The sequence below is a fragment of the Monopterus albus genome, unplaced genomic scaffold (genome assembly GCF_001952655.1).
Source record: "Monopterus albus unplaced genomic scaffold, M_albus_1.0 scaffold23.1, whole genome shotgun sequence".
Lineage (NCBI taxonomy): Eukaryota > Metazoa > Chordata > Actinopteri > Synbranchiformes > Synbranchidae > Monopterus > Monopterus albus.
The window spans coordinates 1061453-1073466 of record NW_018127903.1 but is presented as its reverse complement, the minus strand read 5'-3'; the positions used below and the strand labels follow the sequence as shown (position 1 = coordinate 1073466).

At 42.3% G+C, this 12014-nt stretch overlaps 1 protein-coding gene across 10 annotated transcripts in view; it reads right to left on the bottom strand.

Annotated features, from left to right (window-relative positions):
- mctp1a (multiple C2 domains, transmembrane 1a) overlaps nt 1–12014 on the bottom strand; it is a 116752-nt gene that overhangs the window by 15477 nt on the left and 89261 nt on the right. For 8 of the 10 annotated variants that reach the window (XM_020594329.1, XM_020594332.1, XM_020594331.1 and 5 more), the window contains 2 exons: nt 7791–7847; nt 1775–1873 (listed from right to left, as the gene is read on the bottom strand). In XM_020594329.1, coding sequence (XP_020449985.1) covers nt 1775–1873; nt 7791–7847 — 156 coding nt within the window. The remainder of the gene's footprint in view (nt 1–1774; nt 1874–7790; nt 7848–12014) is intronic. The other 2 variants (XM_020594333.1, XM_020594334.1) reach the window with 1 other exon arrangement.

Genomic DNA, 12014 nt, shown 5'->3' with positions numbered 1-12014 from the left:
CTGATCCTGCGCTCTCCTTCCCTCGTCCTTCCCAGGGTCCAGCCTGGCAGTGTATGATGAATGGGACAACATTACTCTTGTCCTCTGTTGGCCTGGTTTAGCTGCTCCAGCCCATCTTCCCCCTTCTGTCAGTCAGTCTGTCTTAGCCGTTCTGTCTGGGATGGCTTAAAGTGCACGCTACTGCACAACCTAAACTCTAGGTTTATTTGTTTTGGCCATACCCAAAGAGGACACTGCAAATGGGCCCCTATATCTTTAGATAAGTTACAGGAATTAGGTTAGAAACATATTTTTAAGAAATCTATGGCTTTTTTTTTATTCTGTAAGGTGGAATATGTATCCAACAAGACTATTTATCCAATTAAGATTTTTAACTATGTAACATTTAAACCTTTAATTAAACCATGCTCTATTTTTCCTTGGGTTAAACACCCTTTGATTCATCACCTCGGTCTGCACAGGTTGCTAACTTTGGTGTACCTTTAATTACATATTCATATTCAAGCAACAGAAAGAGCTGTAACATCCACCGTTTCAAATGGTTTTGGAAGAAAAAACCCATAGAACGAGAGTACATTGCTCTGAAGTGAAGGGATCACATCTTCAAAAAAGTAAATCAAATATGCATCCTCTCTGTGCTCATTACAAATTTATGACTCTTGTTAAAAGGCAAGGTGGTGGCTGCCTTCTTACATGTCTGACTTTCAAATTCAGACGACACCGCTGTCAACTGTTGTGCTCCACATTCTGTCCAATGAGAGACTGGGAGGGCTGAGTCTGTGCCATCTTCAACACCCTATTCGGTGAGAGCCTCGAAGAGAGTTACTTTGGGTGGATGAGAGCACGAGATCTCACCTACAGCGCAGCGAGTGCTTGGCGTAATCCTTTGATGCATAGTTCATCAGTCAAGAAGTTCAGTTGGTTCAGCCACTTGTGTGTATGTGTCTCAGAGCAATAACAGTTGGGGGAGTAGACATTGCTGAATTAGACATAATGAGCATCGGGATTTGCTATAGCAATATGAGATAGTTTGCTGTTTCTGTAGCAACTTTTAAGAAAGTGTGCTCACAAGCACATTCAAATCACCCCAACACCCACAACCGCGCTCACAGTCATACAGGACTCTGAAGCTCATTAGAAAATTTGTTTGTTAGGTGCTCATTATGAATGACTTAGTGGTCATGAGGTGTGAAAACTATCATCATCATTATATGAGAGGAATGTAATTAATGCTTAAAAAATTTTGAATAAGTTTATTTCCGGCAAAGCAGGGCATTAAACCACTGTACAGTATGAGATTTAATTCTCTAATGGTCCCTGTCAGCGCACAGATGTATCTAAAACAGGCACATTCTAGTCACTCCCAGTGTGACCCTTCAGTACTCCAGAGCCAAAAGTCCTGCCAGCAAAATACAGTGAACACAGTGTCACACCTCAGTCGACAGCTGTCACCATTTGGTGTAACAGCTCTACAGTGCTACGGGGAAGTCGTACAAAACGACAGGAGCAGCCTTCCATGCTGGAGCCCCATTGGATTCCCCACCACCTTAAAGAGCAGGCAGATGCAGAGGCGGAGGCCTCAACGTGGGGTTGGGTTGTGGGCCGAACGTGCAGTGCATGGGTGTTAACTGAGACGCAGACAGGAGACGAACACAAACCCTGACAGGATGGCAGACGAAGGCTGCCGGACAGACGATGAGCTGAAGAGGAAACCGGAAGACAGTGACACACACCATCAAGCGTCAGTGCCAGAGCCACACACATGCCCACTTACCACCATCGTTCGTATCCACTCAAAGCGCCAGGAAGCCAACATATCCTCAAGGATATGGCTGTTATCACAGCTCTCCTCCCATGGGCCTGGTTTAGGGTCCTTGTGGATAGATTACAGTGAGATTTTCTCTTTACAACCCAGAGAAATTGAGGTGAAAGGGTTAAAGGAAAAATGTGGATGTTTTACAACTAGGGTCTAACGGTTAATGTTTTGGCCAATATAACTAGGCTGTGGCATATTGTAAGAATAACACTGTTTTCACCAAATGCACCGCAGAGACCACACACCTGAGTACTGCACTGAAAACAACCTTAGCTTCACCTCTGTTTAGACTTCAAAACGGATGCATTTGATAAGTAAAACTGCGCTGATTTAAAAGCAATGTGAGGTTTGTATTTCCTTGGGTCCACTAAGCTACTGCATAGTTATATCCAGAGCAGTACTCATGTCTATAATCTCTACAATGACAGTAGTGAATATATAGTAATATAAACTGCGTTCACCTAGGTATACTGTTCAAAGCTACAAAACAGAACCACAGTGAAAAAATAAACAATAAAATACCATTTAAATAACAAAGGTCAGAGTTAAAGTGTTAGGAGAATGACAGAGTCTGAATGAAGAATGGAGAAAAGAGAGAATGCAAAAGACAAAGCAAGAGATATGTATCTGGGGGAATACAGATAGTGAGAGATGGTGCACCTGATGTATGTGTGTGACAAAGAGGAAAAACAAACAAATAATGCGGCATATTTTGCATACAGAGACAATACCCCTGCATGGGTCTTTCACCCTCCTTTTTGTTTTCATTCCTCCCCCTATTAGCCAAACATGATTAAAATGCAGTTCCTACCAGCGTCTCTGCTGAACAATGGGGGAAAAAAAGAAAGTGAGATGGAAAGAAAAATGAAGCGGAAAAGTCAAAAGCATCTTTTACAGTGTGACGCTTTTTATCCTTCACAGGCTGCAAGAAAGAAAGAAACAACACAGACATTCAAACTTTTTTCTTTCCCTCCCTCCCTTTGCCTCTCTCCCATTCTCCTCTGCAGCTGAAACCTCCCCCCCGATACCCAAGGACAAACCCACTGCATCACAAGCTCAATAACCTCCCCAGAACAACATTTCAGTCGCACTTTTTTCCCAGAGTATTGATACAATTCCCAGCGCTCTCTTTAGTCCAATTACATTATGCCATGTCGGTATCTGAGCGATCAGCGTGGTGCGTGACTGGGACTGAGAGAGAAGTGCCGGGTCTTGGGAAGGTGCTGTGGAGCTCCGTACTGTCTACTATCTGGAGATAAACCAGGAAACCATTTTTAACCATACTCACACTGAGACAAAGTGTGTGCCTTATTTAACATTACATGGAGCAGAGAGTCTACACAATATAGGAGACAGAAGCTTAAACAGAGGAGAGGAGAGAAAGAAACAGATGCACCGTGTGTTAAAATTAGGAGCTGAAAATGGCAGTGAGGTCTACAAGATGAGAGCTAGATACATACATGTGCTCTGTGCGTGTGTACATGTACATACATGAGTCATGCCTACAGGAAAAACGCACCAGAGAGTGAAGCTGCCACAGCACCATACATGTAAATTAGAAAGAGATAACTGTGGGCTAGGAAGACGGCCGTGTGGCAGAAGAGACCAAGAAACAGAGGATCATGTATGCTCTTGTAGACACAGTGGACTCATCAATAAGACATCTGAAAGAGCCATGATAAAACTGCAGAAACCAGATGTGCATTTTAACTTGCTGTAACCTTAGAATTACCACATCAATACTCTTCATCGGTTGTCAAGCAAGATATATTCAGTTTACATTAGAGAAAGCTATCCTAAACTTCTCAGAACTGTATCATAATCCCATAAGACATAACTATAAGTGCCTGTGCCTTAACCGGTCAAACACAGTCTACAGGTTACGGTTTGACCTCCATGTATAGGATATAGTATGAAATAGTGTGAGAAAATATTTAATCACTGAATCATGTGGAATGTCTGGGGATTCAGATACATAAATAAAAAAAAAAAAAAAAAAAAAATTCTGGTTTCACAAATCAATGTGTTCAATATAATGAATAATGTCAACTCTATATTTACCCTCAGCTCTGCACATGAAAGAGGGAAGGAGAAAATGAGCACAATGCGAAAAAATAACTTTTTTTGCCAGTGTATGTGTGTCTCTGTATGTGTGTGAGAAAGATATGGATAGATAGACATTGAGAGAGAAAGAAAGAGGGAGTGCACCGAGCAGTAAGCCTGTGAGCAGGACATGATTGCAGTGTGTATCTTATCTGTGTCAGGTCCTCCTGAGGCTAGTGGAGCCTAGCTGAGCGGAGCACGAGCGCTTCAGTGACCAGTCAACCGTGTGAGGGTAATCTCCTCACTCCTTCAGTCTCTTTCTCTCTCTCTTTCCATTCCTTTTTCCAGTAACACCCCCCAACCCCCTGTGAGGCAGCTGAGCCAGTGCACACACATAAGTGAGACACTCACACAAATACACAAACACATTTACACGCACAAACTATCGCACCCATCCAGAGCCTTGAGGTGATTGCCTCATGCCAAGTCTTGACAGTGAGCCCACAGGTGAGAGCAGACATTACAGGCTACATTGCCCATGCAGCCAGTAGCCTGTAAATATACAAGCGAGTTGTCTGCTGTGCCATCTCACACTGCCCGCATCTCACAATGTTACTTTAGCTTGAAAGATACTGAAAAGGCACATACAGGCACAGAGCACATTTTTTAAAATGATTAAGATAGAACAGAGAAGATAATCGTGTTTGCTTCATCTTGGGGATGTAGGGACGGTTGATGCCAGTAAGATATCTGACATGAGTGCTTGAGACCATTTTCACAGCAGATATTTTGACACGTCATAGTAGAAAATTACAGGTGTAACTAACGCCTTTGACAATTTCTCCACTTTCTTCCACTTTTCCCACTTTTAACCAGTCCTCTATGCAGCTGACTGTCATGGCTCACTTGGGATCCTACACCGAATGACACCGCTGTTAATGTCATTATGTTTACCCTGTGCTTTAAGGACCATGTCTGCAAATGTCTGCACCAACACAGGTCTATTACATTCTGGGTGAAAATTCTCCCAAGATCATTAAAAAAGTAAATAATTCCCAGTGGCAACTACATCTCTGATAATATTCCAGTAAAATATAATCACTTTGTCTAGGAGGCTGACAAATACCAAAATGACAAGTAATCCTTCACTCAGTGGTTCAGTTTTATTGTTAGCATTACAGCTGTGTAGTTGGTGAACTTTAGCAGTTGATCACTGTTTACTTTTATGACACGTGCAAAGCTCATGAGAATATACAAAGGGCACAATATAAATCAACCATATACTTTCTAAGTTCACAGTTTCAATAACTCTGGGACTTAGATCTATATACTGAATCACCAAAGCTCTTTAAAGGAAAAGGTGCATCTGCAACTTGCCACCAACCTTAAAGTTAGTTTAAATGAAAATACAGTTTAAAAAGTGGGTCAGTGTTGTTAACATTATGTGTGTGTAGGAAATGAGAATCAACCTTCAGTGTTGAAGGTCAGTGTGCACACACACAAACACAAAAGTGTGGAGGAGCAGGGAAAAAGAAAAAGCACAACAGTTCATGTCTAACATTCTTTTCCACTGTATGTGCTTGCTGGCTTGGCTTTAACAACTGAGCTGTCCCCATCAATTAGTCTAGATGCTGGACTTTAATTGAGATTAAGTGACTAATATCAGTACTTGCTCACAAGAAAGACACTTTTCACGTCTGCCCAACATTCTGTTAAGTCAAAACACATGTGGTTATCCAAGGCAAAAAGCCTGCAAGGGGTCCTCTATGCAATGAAAAACAGGTGCTCTACTTTTTGGCCATGTAATACCTCAGTTAGCCTCTGGAGCAAAGGTTAGCCAGCTAATAGCTGCCTTGTGGTGCATTGGAAGAGCCGTGCGCATGTCCGGAGTAAAGATCTGGGACGGAGTGTACATACTTGCAACATATGTTTCAAGTTCAATTAAAATGAGGCCTTGGCACATTTATTAATCTCGTTTTCCCCTCTCCTCTCTCCCTTTTCTTCCTTCTCTCCTCTATAGACCTGTGCCATAAAAGAGGCCTCCTTTGACCCGTCCTTCATACTTACTCATACAATCTGAAGCCGTACCTCATATCCAGTGTAAAAGACTTCATGGCCAATGTAAGAGACAAATTTGTTAAGCCTTGAAACTCCATTTGTTCTGCACTTAACCAAGTTGGAGGGAGAGCACAGGGAGAATGTGTTCAAAAATGAAAAAAATTCAGGAAAAGGGATGACTGAGGGAAGGGTATAAGGAGAGTGGGAGGAGAGAGAGATGTAGGTGAAGAAAACAGAAAAATGCCCCCCTTTCAACTTCCCTACAGCTCAAATGAAATGCTAACAGTAGAGGAGAGCAATAGATCAAAATGTATGAAGCCAGAGTTGGTAAATTGTAGCCTTTGTGGCGGCCGTGCTATCCAGCAACCCAGCCCTGTGTGAGCACAGAGTGCAAGGCCGTCTTATATGGAATAATCAGTTTGGTACCAAATCTGACAGAGACCACACAAGCTGCTGCTGCACCTCATTTCAATGTGAAAGTCCAAATGTATTCATATCATCTTCAGCTTTTCAAATGGCATTTTTTTTCCTTGAGAGGAGGTAGAAATTGCAATGATGGAGGACAGATGTAAAGAAGGGGTATAAAAAAAAAAAAAAAAAAAAAGAGATTCAAGGTTGCCTGCATATCTTCAGTCTGTGGCCCTATGTACATTTCAGTCTTGGAAATTCACGGCCATAAATCTTGGCTTCTGCGTCACTGTGGGAGAGGATGTAATGCTCCTGTATCTTTGTGTGCTCATCATCCAACTGCCTGTCTGACTGGCTGACTTACTGGTGGGATGACAATTTGATCATCTGTGCTATGTGGGGTTTTTTTTTTTACCCTTTTCTTGCAGACTTGCTCTTATTACTGTTCAAAAATGGGAGAGGTTGTTGTAGGGTTGCAATTGTATAAGTAAAGTGTCCACAGGCAAAAAAAAAAAAAAAAATTCTGATGTCAAATTGCCTGGACAAAAGCCTTTATAATTACCATTATAAACAACCAAAGTTTGCCTCCACAAAGATTACCAAACCAGACCATGGAAATGATCACATCTTAGCCTACTAACCTTTATATTGCTGGAGTGTGGCTATATGGCATTGAGTATCAGCTCAAGTAATTTCAGAGTCCAGATTGCTCAGTCAAGGTACTTTACAGCTTTCACAGTAAAAGATTTGGATTTCGCTTACATCAATGCAAGAGTCTGATCACCTTGGAGTATCTAACAGAAAAGCAGACAACGCAGTGGGTGGATAAAAAGCCGTTCCATTTCAATTACCATTCCCATGTGGAACGTCGACAAGGTACTGTATCCTATTCAGTGCCATTTGTTTCAGTAACTGTTCCTACAGTGTAAACAAGCAGAGGCAGTAAAGCAGCCACCTGTTGTTACCTGATAATGCCTGGACAAGCCCAGATGCTGTTTTACTGGGACATAAAGGAGCAGTGAATGGACCTAAATAGCTAACTAAGCACTTTATATGGATGCATGTTCTCAGGAAGCACAGCCTAAGCACAACGCTAGTAATGTAAATTCAACAATGTTATATGAGGATAAAGGATAGTGCACTGAAGTCTAATAAAAGCCCAAAGCAAAGCAAACCACAAGAAAGAAAGGTGAGGAACGCGTTGTGTATATGCTTACAGAGAAAAGTTTTCAGAAGGTTAAAAGGTTGTGCAATCTTTGTACATGTGTTTGCGCCTCAGGCAGTAAGAATAACTGAGCAGGGGAGGAGAAAGGAGGGGAAGATGGAGTCATCTTGTTTGTCTGTTTGTGTTTCCGGTCTATGAAGCAATGTCAACCCTTCCCGAGGCAGTGTGTGTGTGTGTGTGTGTGTGTGTGTGTTCACATATGTTGTGTGCGAGTGCATCCCTGTCACAAGACATAATTACCTTGTCATCTTTGTCAAAATCCTCATCCTCGTCCTCCATAAGGTCCTCCACTGCTTGCTGACAGTTGCAACAGAGGAAAGAGAAAAAAGAGAAATACAAATGTTTATAAAACAGCTATAGCACAAATCAACTCTAGATAACACAGGGCTAATGCAATCAGAACAGCCAAAGAGGCACATTAAATCTGACTGGTTATATATACATCTGGCAAAAGTTAGTTAATGAGTATGGAAAGCATGCAGATAGCACAGAGTTGGGTTTGGTGTGTGCTGATATGTCATGAGCTTCAGGATGATCTTGAATCTAATTTTGGAAACATTCTGTTGTTCAAATGTGTTGGCGCTTCTGGAAACGTAAGCAAATGCTTTGGCTTTGAATTTCAACAGGCTGGGGATTAAAGTCTATTCATCCACATTGCACAAAAAGCTTTTAAACCTTGTACTATTCGGCAGGACGAGACAGCAGAACCCTTCCTCTTCTGATTCTGCTCGCTCTCTTCTGACCTCTTCAACCTTTGTACTCGTCTCCCACCTCCACCTCCCAGTTTCTATGCATTCTATCTATCTATCATTTCACATCCTCTCACAGAATGATGGTCCATGAGAGAAGAAAAAAGAAAGCCTTCAGCACAGAGAGCAAGTCACAGAGAACAGCAACTATGTGCTTCAGTGGTCCACAACCGATGAAACTGGAGCTGGTGTAGCTCTGAAGCCCCCGAGATACTATGATACATACTGTACAGCACAAAGAAAAAATGACAGCGACAAGCTCATGTGCACAGAGTCACAAACACAAAGACCCATTTGGATACATACAGTATAACGATGGTACATGCAGGTTGTAGTTTATCCTATTCACTAATTGAATTTTTATATACATATTAAGAGGCAGTGAAATGTTAAGTCCTTCACATCAAGCAAAGACCTCTATATGTACGTGAGCACAAATAAACAAATGTCTTCACATATGCACAGCGCCCCGAACCAACCAGATTTGCTTCGATCACCGTTTAACAAGAATATATGTGCTTATTGTGTAGTGATACAGTACTTGAGTTATTGTGTCCTAGTAAACATGCACAAGTTCACATATTGAGTCTGACACCTCCACAGCAAGAACCACAGCTCACAGCTGCATCTTATCCACCTCTCTGTCAATCGCACATCAAAGCTATAGTACAAGGTCACATTGTTTCTCCCAGTTTACATAAACAGCCATAAGAGCCCTAAAGCTGTCAACCGACCCCAAACCCCAAAAACCTTGGCCCAGCCACAAGCACCCCCAGCACAGTGCAACCCAGTTTGGAGAAATCCAGAAATCATTACTTCATAAGACAATAGCTTTTGTCCTTTTTGTTTTTCACAGGAATAAGGGGGGAATTATGTGGTGGCTGACATAAGCCTCTTATGTAAATGCAGCTACCCACACTAACAAAGAGAAGTTCAGAACAGCAGTTGTGAGAGGGTAGAGTCAATAATACATGTGTGTTTGTGTGCGTGTTCCATCAGCTCAAAGGGCAAAGTGTTGTGCATGTACGCATGGCGCTCCTTGCTTTAACTGTTGTTAAACTTGCTCTAACTCCGTGTGTATAGCAACTGGTTATTCCCAGATCACTGAGACCCAGTCACTGTCTAGACAAACAAGCTTCACAGTCTTTTTATTGATACAGAATACATCCATTATCACACTATACAAACGGCAGAGAGGGTATTCTTATGCTCAGCTGAGGCAAAAGATGCAGATATGATCATGTCAAATGAAAGCCTCGTGGCACCTCTAGACAAATGAACTATAACTGTTTATAAAGCCATCACGGTTCCTCCCAAATCCTTTCACCCATGCCAAAATACAAACATAATGGATTCCTCCACACAGAGGCTTTACTAGGGCACATCTGGCACATGCTCCGAACTTTAAACAAAGGGAATGAGCATGAGCTAGCTGGAGAAGCATGACCTAGAGAGACAGAGAGAATGATAGAGTCGTTTGTCTCCCCCTGCTCTCTCTCCTCTATCGCCTCTGGTTACAGAGAGAAGTCATGTTTCCTGCAATGAGACACAGTGTAAAATTAATAAATAAAAAGACATGGAACATGTCATCTGCCCTGAAGATTGCCACGGCTAAATGCGCACACTGAAGCTACTGTCTCAGTAAGGGAGGATATAAATTACTTCAGTGCAGCCAATGAATTCAAAACATCTTTTCTCCTCTCTCTGTCTTATTCTTTCTTTCGAAGACCTGTTTGGTGTATGATATCATTTGGCTGCTTATCCTGCCATTATCATGTTGTTTGAATTACTATCATTACACCACTGCAGCATCAAAGGCTTGCTGTCGAGAGGATCGTGTAGAGCTGACACTGCCTGCAGAGCTGCTCCAGTCAATTCAATATCTACCGAGGTGGGGATTAACATATTCAGACCTATCCAAATGATACAGGGATGATTACACTATGCCCCATAAATACATACAAAGATGGGGATAATATAAAATACACACAAAGAATATAAGTTAGTAGAATGACATTGAGAGTTAAGACAACTGTGGAAGTATGAATGCAGCTGTTTGGCCTTTGTGGCTTAGACCTAAAAAGCTGATTTGCAAGAATTAAGTTTCTGGTGCATTGGCTCAGATCCCAGCACAAGCTCTGCTACATCACTCTGATCCTCTCTCACTGTACTTCCCATCAGTGGAAAAACTGTCTGTGAAGGACAAACTGCTGTCCATTAAGTAGCATCCTCTTGTTTCAGGGTCTGGAATTCTTAAGTCCATCCTTGCATGACTGTTGTTTTACTATTCAGTGATACTTGACAGCTTTAACGCTAGAACTATGACACTTGTATGCTTTGCACTGTCATGTCAACGCAAATATATATTCAGCCCTACAGTTCTTACAAACCTCACACACACTGAATGACTGAGATGTTGATAGTTCCTTTGTTGTTGTTGATAGTACACTTTTTCATGTTCCTAGGGATTATTACTGACCCTCTGCTTACAGGACAGTAGTGTTATGGTGAATCTCACCACGATCTTCAGCCCATTTTCTTAAATCAGAGCAGCACTGGCAGCTGTGCAGTATCTCAAGTGTGTTCAATTGAAAACTGAGCATTTTGATTCATGGCCAGTTTAAATCTTATTAACCACCTAACTGTAACAAAGTTAACTCTGATGACAGAGGATTATCACCGCACTTTATATAACTTAGCTCTTTTTTAAGTGATACAAAGTTAAAAAAGGCAAAATAAGTATTAAACTGGGATTACAAGCAAGGATAAAATTGGTCTGGAAACAAAAATATATCCCAAGGTTTAATTCCAAATAATTAAGAAATGCCATCTCCATAATTAACTACACATATGTTCCATATAATGATCATATAACTACACTGTATGGAGACATGAGAGAGGTTAAACCTGACTTGACAATTCAGGAACAAACAAACTGCACTTTGATGCTACTTTTATGGACGGGAAACAGAACAGACCCTGTCCGGATCAATAAGACAAGTGCACACCAACACAGTGCACAGAGGGAAGGTAAAAATCTACCACTTGAACTAGTAGCCACCTAATTTTCACCCTGCCTCTAAAATGCCTCTCACCTTGCCCTTCTCTCTCCCTGGCCGGGCTGACTTCCACTATCTCCCCTCCTAATCTTTCCAGTGACAGCTGCAGAGGGAATTGACGCCAAGGCAGACATCTCAGCAAACATGAAGATATACTTTCTCCTCCTTTTTCCACCCATTCCTCTAGCCCTCCCTCCCTCCCCTCCTCCTGCTGCTCTCTCTTTGATACGTCAGGGGGTTTTAACCTCTCCAGCTGCTGAGGTTTGGCCGACTGGATGGCTGGGGGATCTCAAGGCCCTACTTGGTATGCACTGTTCACAAGTTTATGTGTGTACATATTGCCTGCACCACAGTTTCTGCAGACTGGGGGAGGGCTGTGCGTCTGATAAGGGCTTCTGGCTGAGCCTGGCTGACCCACACAGGCCCTTCACAAGCTGTCAGAGCTGTGGCCCTCAGAGGGGGGCCCTTCCATCTGTACTGCCCCAGCCAAGGCTCACCCAGCAGGGGGCTAGATACGGTTGAGGCCGGGGTGCTACTGCAGCTGGAAGCCGGGGGTGGGGATGAGAAGGGCAGCTCCATATTCATGCAGTCAACGCCAAATATGTGAGCACTGGAAGAAACTGATTTTTAGAATAGTAAAGTAAGCATCACTGCTT